Source organism: Sciurus vulgaris, assembly GCF_902686455.1.
Source record: "Sciurus vulgaris genome assembly, chromosome: 10".
NCBI classification, from domain to species: Eukaryota; Metazoa; Chordata; class Mammalia; order Rodentia; family Sciuridae; genus Sciurus; species Sciurus vulgaris.
In genome coordinates, this window is record NC_136470.1 from 5,612,191 (window position 1) to 5,624,816 (window position 12,626).

General features: G+C 44.4%; 1 protein-coding gene across 5 annotated transcripts in view; it reads right to left on the reverse strand.

Moving 5' to 3' along the window:
• Positions 1-11,018, reverse strand: part of SH3BGR (SH3 domain binding glutamate rich protein) — a 57,010-nt gene extending 45,992 nt beyond the window's left edge. Inside the window, exons 1-2 of one of the 5 annotated variants that reach the window (XM_079155878.1) lie at positions 10,820-11,018; positions 4,081-4,266 (exon numbers count right to left, since the gene is read on the reverse strand). In XM_079155878.1, coding sequence (XP_079012004.1) covers positions 4,081-4,266; positions 10,820-10,864 — 231 coding nt within the window. In that variant the 5' untranslated portion in view covers positions 10,865-11,018. The remainder of the gene's footprint in view (positions 1-4,080; positions 4,267-10,819) is intronic. The other 4 variants (XM_079155876.1, XM_079155875.1, XM_079155877.1 and 1 more) reach the window with 4 other exon arrangements.
• Between the last annotated feature and the right edge of the window lie 1,608 nt (positions 11,019-12,626).

The following is a 12,626-nucleotide window of genomic DNA, read 5'->3' on the forward strand; positions in this document are numbered from 1 at the left end:
TGTTAGTTAGTTTTCCATCACTATAACAAATATAACTGAAATAACAAACTTATAAAGAGAAAAAGTTTTAGCCCACAGTTTTAGAGGTTCCAGTCCATGACTAATTGACCTCATTGCTTTGGGTCTGTGGCACGGCAAGACATCATGGCAGGAACATGGAACAGAAAAACTGTCACCTCATGCCCAGGAAGCAAAGAGAGGAAGAAGGGTCTAGGGTCCCACTACCCCCTTCAAGAGTGACCTAAAGGCCTCTCATTAGGCCCCACCTCTTAAAGTTTCTACCACATCCCAGGAGCACCACCCTGGAGAACAAGCCTTTAATACATGGATCCTCAGAGGACATTCCAGATTCAAATTACAGTAGCTGCTAATACCTCCCCAAACGCAGGACTGAAAAGAATCCAAAAGAGATAAACAAAACAATTTGCAAACTCATTAGATCCACAATTGTAAGAGGAAAACATATCTTAAAAATGAAAGTCAGCATTTGGAGTAATTTTTTTCTTCTCCACAATTAAATATTTTTAAAAGCCAGATCACAGCAAAATAGGATAAGAGATGCCTTTGAGGTTTTATTTTTATAGCAGAAAATAACTGCAGAATTTTTACGCCAGTAGTTAATATAGACAGAAAGTTACATGCTTCAACATTGTTTCTACTGTAACAGTCAAAATCTAAAAGGACAGTTCAAGAAGCAAAAGTAAAAAATTTTCAATCCTAGTTTCACTGGGAAAGTATTAGAAGAAAACAGGAAATGCTTCTTTTGATAATTTTAGAGTGCACAAAGCTTTTCTAAATGAAATTTTAAGTATGGGACCCATACAGAAAAAAAATAATAAATTTGTCTACATGCAACATTTAAAAGTTCCGCATTATAAGAAATGCCCCTTTAAAAAGTCAAAAGACAAATAAGAAATGTGGGTGAAATGTTTACAATATCTATGGTAGTCAAGGGGCTGTTTTCCTTGGTATACAAAGAACCTCATAAAAACAGTACACATTATCTGTAGAAAAAGGACAAAGAATATGCACAGGAAACTCATAGAAAAATCACAAATAGCTTATAAACAGCTTCAAAGGGATGTTTCACCTCACCCATAAAGAAAAAAATCGAATCAAAGCAGTGAGAATCAATTTTTCATCTAACAGACTGTTTCCAAAAGTATGCCACACTCAAGGTTGTGAAAGTCACCGGGAACTAGCCACCCTAAACTCAAGGGACAGAGATGTCAACCCGGTCAGCCATGAGAGAAGGACATTTGCAATAAGTGTATTTCAAAATGTGAGGTGCAAATGAAATAAGTGAAGAGAAGACCAGTGGATGGAAGAGAGGAACAGAGGGAGGAGGAGCGGGGGGAAGGAGGGAGCCCTGGGGACTGAAATGGAGCAAACTAAACCCGTGCGTGCATGGTTACGTCAGGATGAACCCACTACTCTGTACAGCTACAAGGCATAATAAAAGCACCTTTTTTACACGTGAGGCCACAGGTCCTGTAGCTCAGCACCTCTTAGCACAGTTGTCCTGCCTCTGTGCTAGACCCAGTCTGCCCACAAAGATGGCTCAGGGAGCAGTGTTTGTAATAGTGTGAGGCTGAAGACAACGTGAATGTTCTCCATTAGAGGGTCACCCACGACTTTATGACATGCACCTTATAGCCATAAAAACAAGGAGCACATGCAACTCTGCAGGGACCCCAAGACGCAGTTATCAAGTGAACGAGACAACGTGGAGGTAGCATATCCCCTTTCTGAGGTGACAGACAATGGGTTTTTGTTTGTTTCTCTGTTTTGCAGCGCTGGGAATCGAACCCAGGGCCTTAAGCATTTTAGGCAACCACTCCACCACTGAGCCACACCCCCAGTCAACCACTGTTGAATACACACAGGAAATTTCTGGAAAGCCAAACAAGAAATTGCCAACAGTAGTCACCTCGAAGCAGTACAAAATGAAAACTTGGGACCCTTTGTTCAAAACTTGCTAAGAATGTCAAGACATGGCATGGAGCCAGCCTGGCTCAGGGGAAGGCAGCTAGAGTGACAGGACCAGAAAGGGCAGAGGAATCGTCTTCACTGGAGACCGTTTGGAACCATATTGTTTCCAGTGTGTGCATGTGCTCATGTTTCGGTTATTGAAAGAAATTGCATTAGAAAAAATAAAACTGAATTCCTCACCATTATCACGAAAATAGCCCCTATTATCCCTTTGTTATTCAATAAAAGGAACAATTCTTAGGAATGCAGGTGAGGAAGGGGCTGGGCAGGAGGCAGAGCAGAGGGGCTCTTCCTCTGGAGGAAATTCTTCCGCAGCTGGGAAGGCCCAGGTCAAATCCACGGGGAAGCCGAACTGGACCACAGGTTCCCCTAAATGTATACTGACCACACTAAGCTGGTCTGAAAACACTTCCTCGGCCACAGGACTACTAGCTGAGCCTGTGAAGAAGCTGATCCGGTACCTAAATCCATCCAGCCCTACACTGGGCTAGGAGCATCCCTCACAACCCCACGCCCACTGGCACCTCAGACAGGGCACTTGTATTTGCAAATGTGATCAGTTATGATTAAGGCATGGATTAGGGTGAGTCCTATTCCACTGAGGTTTTCCTTACAGGAAGGCTGTGTGAAGGCACAGAGACCTCAGGGAGAATCCCAGTGAAGACAGGCAGGGCTGGGAGCCACACCTCCCCAGCCAAAGAGGGACAAGGACAGCTGGGAGAAGCAGAGGCAGGCTGTCCCTCAGACCTGCAGAATGAGCCAACCTGAAGAAACATTTGGATCTCACACTTCTGTCCTCCAGAACTTGGGGGACTACATTTTTATTGTTTAAACCACCAGCTTTGTGACACTTCGCTACAGCAGCCACAGGAAACTAACATAAGCCCCCAAACTAAACAATTTGTGCTTCACGTCAGGTGTGAAGGCTTTTCAGTGAAAAAGCAGACAATACACACTTGGGCTTTGTGCGTTGTATGTCCTGTCACTGCCACGTAAATCTGTCCTGGTGTGAAATCAGCCATGGGCGATTGGTAAATGACTTCTCGTGGATGTGTTCCAACAAAACTGTACTTACTGAAACTGACAGCGGCAGAATTGGCCCTCACCTGCTTGATGACAAGTGGTTTCGATGAAAAGTGTAATAAAGAAAACCTACACCAGGGAGCCAGCAGCTCTGTGCAGCAAGAGGAGAAGAGGGGTTCAGATCCTGCCCCGCCTCAGCTCTCAGGAGCTGCACACTGAGCAGCTTCCCCACTAGGTGGACCTGTCTCTCATCTGAGTGCCCACCTAAGGTGATTGCCAGTCCTCATATTCTGAAGTCCTTTGATTTGTTAAATGTTCCTTCTCAACAATTTGATTTATTAGACACAATCTGTAAACTCTAATTACAATTTGTTTTCTATTAAATGTATAAAATAAAACTGCTCTTAAAATCAAATGTCCTGAACAGTTTTTAAACTAACTAAATTCACATAAATTTATCTTTTATTTAGTAAGGCTGCAGTTACACAAATCAATCTGTATAAAAGTGGAAACTTACCATGTGTCCATGTGGATGCACTCTCAGCAAAGGAAGATACAATTCCTTCTAACTAAATGCACATTTTAGTAGAATGAATTGGACATCACTTTCCTGTGTTCATATAGAATACATGACCGGTGAAACTCCACATCATGTACAACCACAAGAATGGGGTCCTAATTAAACTAAGTTACACTCCATGTATGTATAACATGTCCAAATACGCTCTACTGTCATGCATAGCTAAAAGTAAACTTAAAAAATAAAAAAGTAATAAAAGCACATTTTGTTTGAACAAGTAACCTGATTCTTCAAAATTAAATAAGGAACCTGAAATAACCCAAAAAAGCCTCTGAATCATCATGCTATTGTTTCCACCATTTCCTAAATCAATCTCAAATATGGATTGTTCACAGCAGATCTACAATCCAGGTACTGGATGGTAGAAATAGAGGATGAACTGACCACTGGGAATGATTTCAAATGCTGTCTCAAAATTCATCTGCTTTGAACGATTTCTGATAAACACACACACAGAAAGATTTCCCACAAATCCAAATACTCACCCCACAATACTGCTCTTCGTTGAAGATCTGTGGGGGCAGAGGAATCCCATTCTGAGGTTTTTTCTCCCCAGGAACATTCTCTCTCATCCACCGCCTGTTGTCTTCGTCTCCAGCTATATCCAACTCCTTGAAGTCGATTTTATTCGCCTCCAAAAAGCCCACCACTTCTTGCTGTTTCTTCCTAATCTGTTCCAGAGTAGTGAAAAATATTTTCAGATTGTTTTTGAAAAACATTTTGTTGACATTTACATAAAACAAATCCTTTCTCTAACTACCCATACAACACCAATAATTTTGTAAAGTATTAAAATGAGAAATACCAAAAATCACAGTTCTGCATTAAAAAGGATCCATGGTGGCTATTTAAATGTTGAGGTTTTAATAGCGTCAGTGTTTAAATTATTGTCTAATCAACCTAACTGGAACAGAGGTGTGCTCGCATCTCTCATTTGCAGTATTTGAAAATTCTGATAACTCAAAGCTTGAAATAGCCAAAAATGTAAACAGAACTTAGCTAGAAGGAGAGCTGAATAGGAAAAGAGGAAAAAGAAAATGGAAAAAGGTAATTTACTATGAAATACAAAACATGCATTCCTACACTAACATGCATTTCGTTCGAAGTCAGGGAAACAGGAGTATGAGTCACACTGAACTGGAAGGAACTTTAGAAATAACACCGGAAATCAAAAAGCCCGCATGGAGATGACGGGAGGGCAGAAGGCAGGACGGAAAAAGCTGGCGAGTGTTTCTCCCAGGACATAAAAAGGCGGCGCAGCAGAATAAAGCTTTTGTCCCACAGATTCCTCCGTCCCACTGACTCCCAGGAAGCAGTGCCCGCCACGCCCTAGGGGCGCACTCTTCTCTGCCTGTGGCACACGTGGAACCACTGCGTGTCCCCACAGTGATTTCTTGTCAATGTGACTGTCTTTAAAGATTAGAGCTCCTTCCCCGTAAGAAGTCACGACTACTTTCTATCTTCAATCAGAGGATTCACTCCCTGAAATGTGCAATACCCTGCACAGTATGAGCTCTGTGAAACGCTGCAGAAGACTCTGTAGTCCCCCTTTTTTAGGACCCCAGGCATAAATCTCCACAAGTGCAGTCAGTCAACAGTTACTCACCACTCTCTGCTCTGCACAAGACATTGTGCCAAGCCCTTCTGGTGAAAAGATTCTTAAACTGCTCATTTGGGAGAAAAACAGTACAGAACTAATTTGTACACTATAGACGCAGAACATACTCAGGATTTCACAGAGGCATAAATATGGCCACTTTACAAAGGAATATTAACATTTAATAAGAATTTTCTTGGACACAAAAATATCTAATATCTGCTAATATCTGAATTTTTTTTTTTTTGCAGGGCCAGTGATTGAAGCGAAGGTCTTGTACTTGACAGGCAGGCGCTCTATGAGCTGAGCTATATCCCCAGCCCCATAATATCTGAATTTTTGTAAAAGTCTTCTGAATAGACTAGTGTCTCAGAATGAAAACGAGTCACTAAAACTGTTTTATAGGGCACAAGGGCCCCTCATCACCTTCATGTGACCTGTTTATCAGCAGGACCAGACCCAGGATTCAGAATAAATGATGCAAATGAGGCCTAATGTCTAAATGCAAACCCTCTTTTGGCTAAGTCCACATCCTCTCTTAAAGCACTCTATACCCCAAGCCCCCCAGAAAAGAAAAAAGGAAAAAAACACCCATTTTATTTCTTCTTGCCAAAAATGAACGACTATCAATGACTCATGGATAACGTATTCCTTACTTAATAAAAAAGTAAGACAAATATCAATGTTTAAGCCCTGGAATCAAATCACCACCAAAACAAATTATACAAAATATCATAAAATAATTTGTACATGAAATTTGTTTGGGATGGTCATTTGATTTTACATACAGTAATATACAGATTAATAGTCAAAATTTTTTAATTTGTTTGTATTATCAGAAAGTAAACATATACAAATTATATTTGAATTGTCATAAATTACATATATGAATAGTAATTATGCATTTAATTTTTCATTAACATCTGTACCATCAATATAATAAAGATATTTGGACTAAAAGCATTACATTGATAAATTAAAGGCTGCTATTAGCTACAGTACAATTTCCATAGGCAGTAAGACTTGAGCCAAGATGCATTTCATTTTGGGACAAGCATGGAAAAAATTTTACAGAAAGGTGTTAAATAAAGGAATTCCCTTTAAACTGTCTGCATAAGAAGCCTGGTGACTCCTGGGTGTCCCCCATAAAAACAGAGAGGGCGCTGCCCGCCCCCCACCGCTGGGCTGCAGTGACCCTGACCTTCTCCTCCGCAAGGGCACCACTTCAATTTCCACAGCTTCACAGCTGGATTTTTGGATATTTCAAAAGCCCATCAGACCTGATGACAGGTTGTGGGATTAAATCATTATTTTAACTGATCATATTCTCCATATATCCTTTCCAACCAGTCCATAATTGTGCCATTTTATAAATGTTCCTTAGATATTTTCAGAGATACATTTTGCTGTTTCAAAAAGTAGAGCTGTCTTCACTTGAGGCAAGTTTGCTCTTAATTAAACATGCAGAGGCAGTCTCCTTGACTCTATGCAGACCCCTTCGCCAACATCATCTCCATTATATTTTACCACACGATTCCTGAAGAGGGAAACATTTGCAAAAGTCCTGGCTTCCACTTCTCCAAGAAAGGCAAAGGAGTGGAGTAGCTGGAAGGCGCGACCATGCTTACTGCTCACCTGCTCACTGCAGGACCAGGGAGGGCCTCCAGGTAAGTTATGTGATGGGCAGATGCCAGGCTCTGTGTTAAGTGCCATTTCTCAGTCCCCCATACCCACTCCCTGCAAATCAAGAAGAAACTTGAACCTGTTTGGCCCCAGGCTCCCCAGACACCATTTAAACCAGCTCACAAGGATAACAGGAGGAGCACCTGACTTGTGCCTGGGCTGAGCACCTATGGAGAAGGGTCCAGCACAAGCTCAGAGGAAGGACAAGGGGAAAGGGGAACACATGAGCCCACCTGGCTGGCACTGTCCCCTATGCTGCCCCCCAATGCCCTACCTCTGGTGGGGGGGTCCCTCTCTCCTCAAAGTTCCTGATGGAGGAGACCCTCCAGGCTTCCCAAAGGGTGGCCCTTCTCCTGCAGCCTCCTGAGCTGACCGCAGAGGCACAGCATCAGCCCTCAGAGGGCCCTCCCTGCCATGGCCCCAGGGGGCTCACTGTTGGGGCTGTGAGCACAGCTGCCCAAGAGCTGCTGCCATGGACCCATTCTCTCTCTCCACCACTCTCCCTACCCTTCAGAGTGCCATGGGCCAGTGCTGGTTCCACAGGCTGCACCATCTGTCCCAGGGAGCAGCTCTGCAGGACCTGCGCATACCTGGGGCCTGCGTCATTACTTGGAGCCTCGAGCAGAGGCCGAGAGCGCTGTGTCCCTGCTGTGTCATGTGTACTCCTAAGAAGTTTGTTCTCCCTCCTGAAGGCTTTGCCACAAGTCACCCTAATGTACTGGAGCAATCTGACTGCGGCACCTCTTTCTGCCACCCACTTGGCGCCTCCTGCCTATTGTCTTGTACAGTTAGGAGCTTTCCAGTGAGGTCACTGTCCTCTAGTAAAAAGCCCGCTGGGTTTGAGTCACAAACAGCTTGCGTTTCCATCCAGACCAGAAAGTGGCTATCGGAGCAAGAACTCAGGTTGTAATTTCCTCACCTGAAAAATGGGGTGAGGAAGATCCTCGAGGAGTGCCACTGTGGGGACCTGAGCAAGGACACGTGGGAAAGCACACGTGTCGTGATTTGAGAACCCGTCCTGCTGGGCACCCAGCACCCATTATTCCAGGCCAGGCAGGTGTAACACTGAGGGTCTGATGATTGATGAATGTTCCAAGATTTACACTCAAATCCATGTCATTCAAGAGTCATGTGTCTCCACCAAATTCACACTATCAACCAAGATGCAGTCGAAGAACTCCAGGAGTCCCCACCGGGGTTGCCCTTGAAGACCTTAAAGTTCCAGGGGCTGTGCATCTTGGAAACAGCAGAGACTGTCCTCTCTCCTTTTGTCCCCATGCCCACTGTGGCCAAGGCCTTCTGCCAGAGAAGAGAGTCCTATAAGAAGACACCTGCCTTCTGCTTCCCCATGGTCCTTAACCCAAACCCCCTCCAGAATGTGATAAAATGTATCACAGTTCCTTAAATAGAGCGCTAACACACAGTCCGGGGTATTCAATTCCTTGAAGAGATTACAGTGTGTTTTTCCTTCTTCATTTACTTCACTCATCCAACAGAAGTCAGAACGCCCTGACTGATGAGGTGTGAAGCGAGAATCCATTGTGCTGAAGAAGCGAGGAAAGGCTTTGCAGAGCGCCCAGCACAGGGGCTGCTCCCGGGGTCTTCCTGCCAAGCCGCTGTTGGGGGAAATTCCCGATCCACGAAAATTCAGCAGCACCTGCGCTGGGGTAGCAAGTTCTCCCTCTTCAGGATATGTTGACGAATAATTGTCATAAATGATAATTACAACAGCTGTAATGCTAATTTTATTAACTACAATGAACCAATCATCATAAAAATCATGGCAGCAACTAATAAAAACTAACAGTGGTTAGTAAGGGGAACATTAACCAGTAATCACGGTACTTTCTGAGCATGGATGGGGCACCTGACACCAGGCCCTGCACTGAGCATCCTATTTCAGACGCCCTCGTGACGACGCCATGAGGTGGGCACTATTCTTATCCTCATTTCACAGACAAGGAAGTCGAGGCTCCGCAAGGTTAAATGCCTTTCCCAAGGTCACAGTTGCAAGTGGCACTGAAACATTTGCTGGGGACCAGAACCAACTTGGCTTGTCCAAGATCCTGGAATGAGTGGCACTCCTCCGGGTCCTCCAAGGCTCACTAAATCATGATCCCAAGTTTGATGAATGTGGGACATCAAATAAAACTAAGAAATTCATACATTTAGGTAGGCATGGTAGTGCATGCCTGTAATCCCATAGGCTCAGGAGGCTGAGGCAGGAGGATGGCAAGTTCACCTGGGCAATTTGGCAAGACCCTGTTTCAAAATAAAATAAAAAGGGCTGGAGACAGGTGTGATGACACACACTCAGTGGTTCAGGAGGCTGAGGCAGGAGGATTGTGAGTTCAAAGCCAGCCTCATCAAAAGTCACTTGCTAAACAACTCAGTGAGACCCTGGCTCTAAATAAAATGTAAAACAGGCTGGGGATGTGGCTCAGTGGTTAAGCGCTCCTGGGTTCAATTCCCAGTACCACAAAAAAAAAACAAAAAAAAAAAAAAAAAAAAAAAACTAGAAAATAAAAGAAATCCATAAATTTACCCCTTCTCTTCCAAAGAATACAAAGGGTCACACACACCAAGACTACAAAATATACAGAAGATGGCAATAGTAGTAAAAGTTTTCTGCCTTGAACATTTAAGGCCCCTGATGCCATTTTCCTCAAATAGTATGTTTTATCAAAATAATCCAAAAGTGCACTCATGGACTGGGAGGCAGCTCAGTGGTGGAGCACTTGCCTAGCATGTGTGAGGCCCTGGCTTCCATCCCCAGCATCCCAAAACAAACAAAAAGATACTCTACATATCAACTGAAAGTTTCCAGTCATCAGCGAGAAAGACTGACATTCAGAATTTTCCATTTGGAATCTTTGTTCCTTTTTCTGTCAACCCATTCCAGAGATCACTAAAGCAACTGCTGAGCAGCTGTGATCTCCTGGAGCTAGCAGGCTCTTTTCTCTTGCTTTCTTTTCACCCTCTCTGAAACCCCTGGGAACTTTCAGGGTTGGAAGTGGGGCTGTGACTCCAGAAATCCGAGCTGCAACCGGAGCTCCCCGGGGAACAAGATGTAAAAGGAGACGGCCCCCCTCCAGGCGCTGACTCTGGGCACTGCAGAACGAGTTCTTCTCCTGGCCTTCTGAATCTCTGCTAAAATGCTGGTAGAAAGTCAATCCCAGACAGGCACGGCAGATTCAAGCCTGCAAAGCCTGAATCATTCTCAAGGAGAAAGGTATCTCGTATTTCTTAAGGCAGGTCGACAGCCCGAGAACAGAGGCACGTGGGAGGCAGGTGCCTGGGCTCCCGGTCATCAGACCAAGCAATGTGAGGGAGGTTGGCTCCTACTTCCTATATGTGGGCCACTGGAATTCCTGGAGCATTTTAAACTGTGGCCTCAGAGATGTTTGCTCTTGTCACTGTGACATCATTTTCCTCAAATAATTATATTACACTGACTTCACACTTTCTGTGTGGTTACATCACACACACACAAGTAATTAGGCTCAGGAGTCTTTTTAGCAATCTGGTTCATCATATGCTCCAAATAGAGTTGTACAAAGTGTCATTTATTTCTAGCTTTAAGTTAGTCTAAATCCTGCAGACTTAATAGCAGAAACACTCCAAAAAAATAAAAATAAAAGCTCGTGAGTCTATAATCTATGCAATGGCAATGCACATAGATCGCGTCATAAACTCTAGCATCCAACACTCGCCTTCCTGGAATCCACGCACACCTGTCTGGATCACACACTTTACACGCTATTTTCAACACTACAAAAACACGGAAAGCCAATGGCCCTCAATGCAGAGTGCAGTCGACTCACACGCTGAAAAGGATTTAAGGCCAACACTTGTCCATACCAGCTCCTTCTAATTCCAAACCCGATTTATCCAGAAAACGGTGGGGAAAGAAGCATGCCCCACGGATCCCACCAGACACCTACCGCTATGGACCCGGAAGAGGTGGCGACGAACACTTTGATAACCATTTCGATAGTCAGAAAGAGGACTCCTCCAACACACCCCTGTCAGGGAACGCGTCGCTAGACAAATCCTGACAGTGACAAGGAGGAGCAAGTGCCAGGTCCAGCGGGCAGCTGCCCAGGGCTCCCCGCGGCCCCCCCCCCCCGCCCCCTGCCGGAGGCTCTGCTCTCAGAGGAGCAGAGAGGCATCTCGGGCTTCCCCCTCCATTGGCCCAGGAATATTTTGGGATCTGTCAAGAAAATATTTGATTGGTTGATAAAAGCAGCCACTGGACCCTTTCCCTTATCACTTTAAATGCCCGACAACAGTCCCTAAAAGGCCAGGCTGTGCGGTACACCAATCAGAGACCCGTGGAGAGATGCCTAGGGACAAGGGAGGTGGGGCCCTGGGAACAAGGGAGCAGGGGGAACAGGAGCAAGGGAGGAGCTCTTTGGAGCCACCAGAAAAGCTCAGAAAACACCGTCTCAGTCCAGGAGGAGGTTGGCCTCACCCAGCTTTTGGCCAACAAACAGAAGGGTTAGAAAAGCCACAAGGGCCTTTAAATAAAGAGCAGCTTTCCTATTTTAAGATTTTTTTGGAAGATTTTTTCAAAAACTCAGTAAATTGTAACACAATAGCAATTCCTCTGTGAATGGCTCCTTTCCAGCTTTCTCCCTTCACCACCTGTTTGGCCTTGTAAGGTTTTCTGACATCCCAGAGGCTGGCTGGTCAGTACAATGGCTGCCACCAGCACATTACCTTCGCTGCGTTAAAGACTTTGGGGGTAGTTTTGATTTGCATTTCTCTTATTACTAGAGATGTTGAACATTTTTTCATATGTTTGTTGATTGGTTGTACATCTTCTTCTGTGAAGTGCCTGTTCATTTCCTTAGCCCATTTGTTGACTGGATTATTTAGGGTTAGTGTTAAGGAGGGGGGCAAGAATGGAGGAAGGAAGGACTGTATAGAGGGAAAAGAGGGGTGGGAGGGGTGGGGGGGAAGGAAAAAAAATAACAGAATGAATCAAACAACATTATCCTATGTAAATTTATGATTACACAAATGGTATGCCTTTACTCCATGTACAAACAGAGAAACAACATGTATCCCATTTGTTTACAATAAAAAAAAAGACTTTGGGGGAAAACAATCAATAATTTGTTTACTACAGCTTCTACCCCATCTTATTTATGTAAATGATTTGGATTTTGTTAAAAATCAGAAAAATACAAAAGCTAGTGAAGAAACTCATGTTAGTCACCCAAGCTCTTCCAATGAGTTTCAAAATCAAGATCAAGGGCATTAGGGACAAAGTCTTTCAGGAGGCAGAAGGGGGATATTAGCCCTCCTTTCCAAAGCCCCTGCTGCTCATTATGGAGGAGGAGATACTGGATTCTGGAGTGGGCAGGGTCCTCCCTGACTTCTTGCACCTGCCCCTTCCACAGTCCGGAGGCACTGAGGCCTGCTCCCCCAACCCTCAGGTGGGTGCCTGTGATCAGAAAGGACACCCAGTCCCTGTAATACTGCCCAGGTTGATTTCCACCACAAGCAATCTTTGAGGTAACTCTACCAAAACTTAACTTTTGGCTTCAACATGCAAAGTTAACTACACAACTATAGCAATTCCTACTATTTTCTTTGTCTCCTTACAGTGACTCATCTGTCCACCTGGAGATGCTGCCCAGCTCACCACTACCATCAAAACTACCACCACCATCATCTACAGATAACTCACCACCTAAGCTTCTCGAATAGGGGTAGGGTGTGGGGGGAGGCACCCTTAACAGT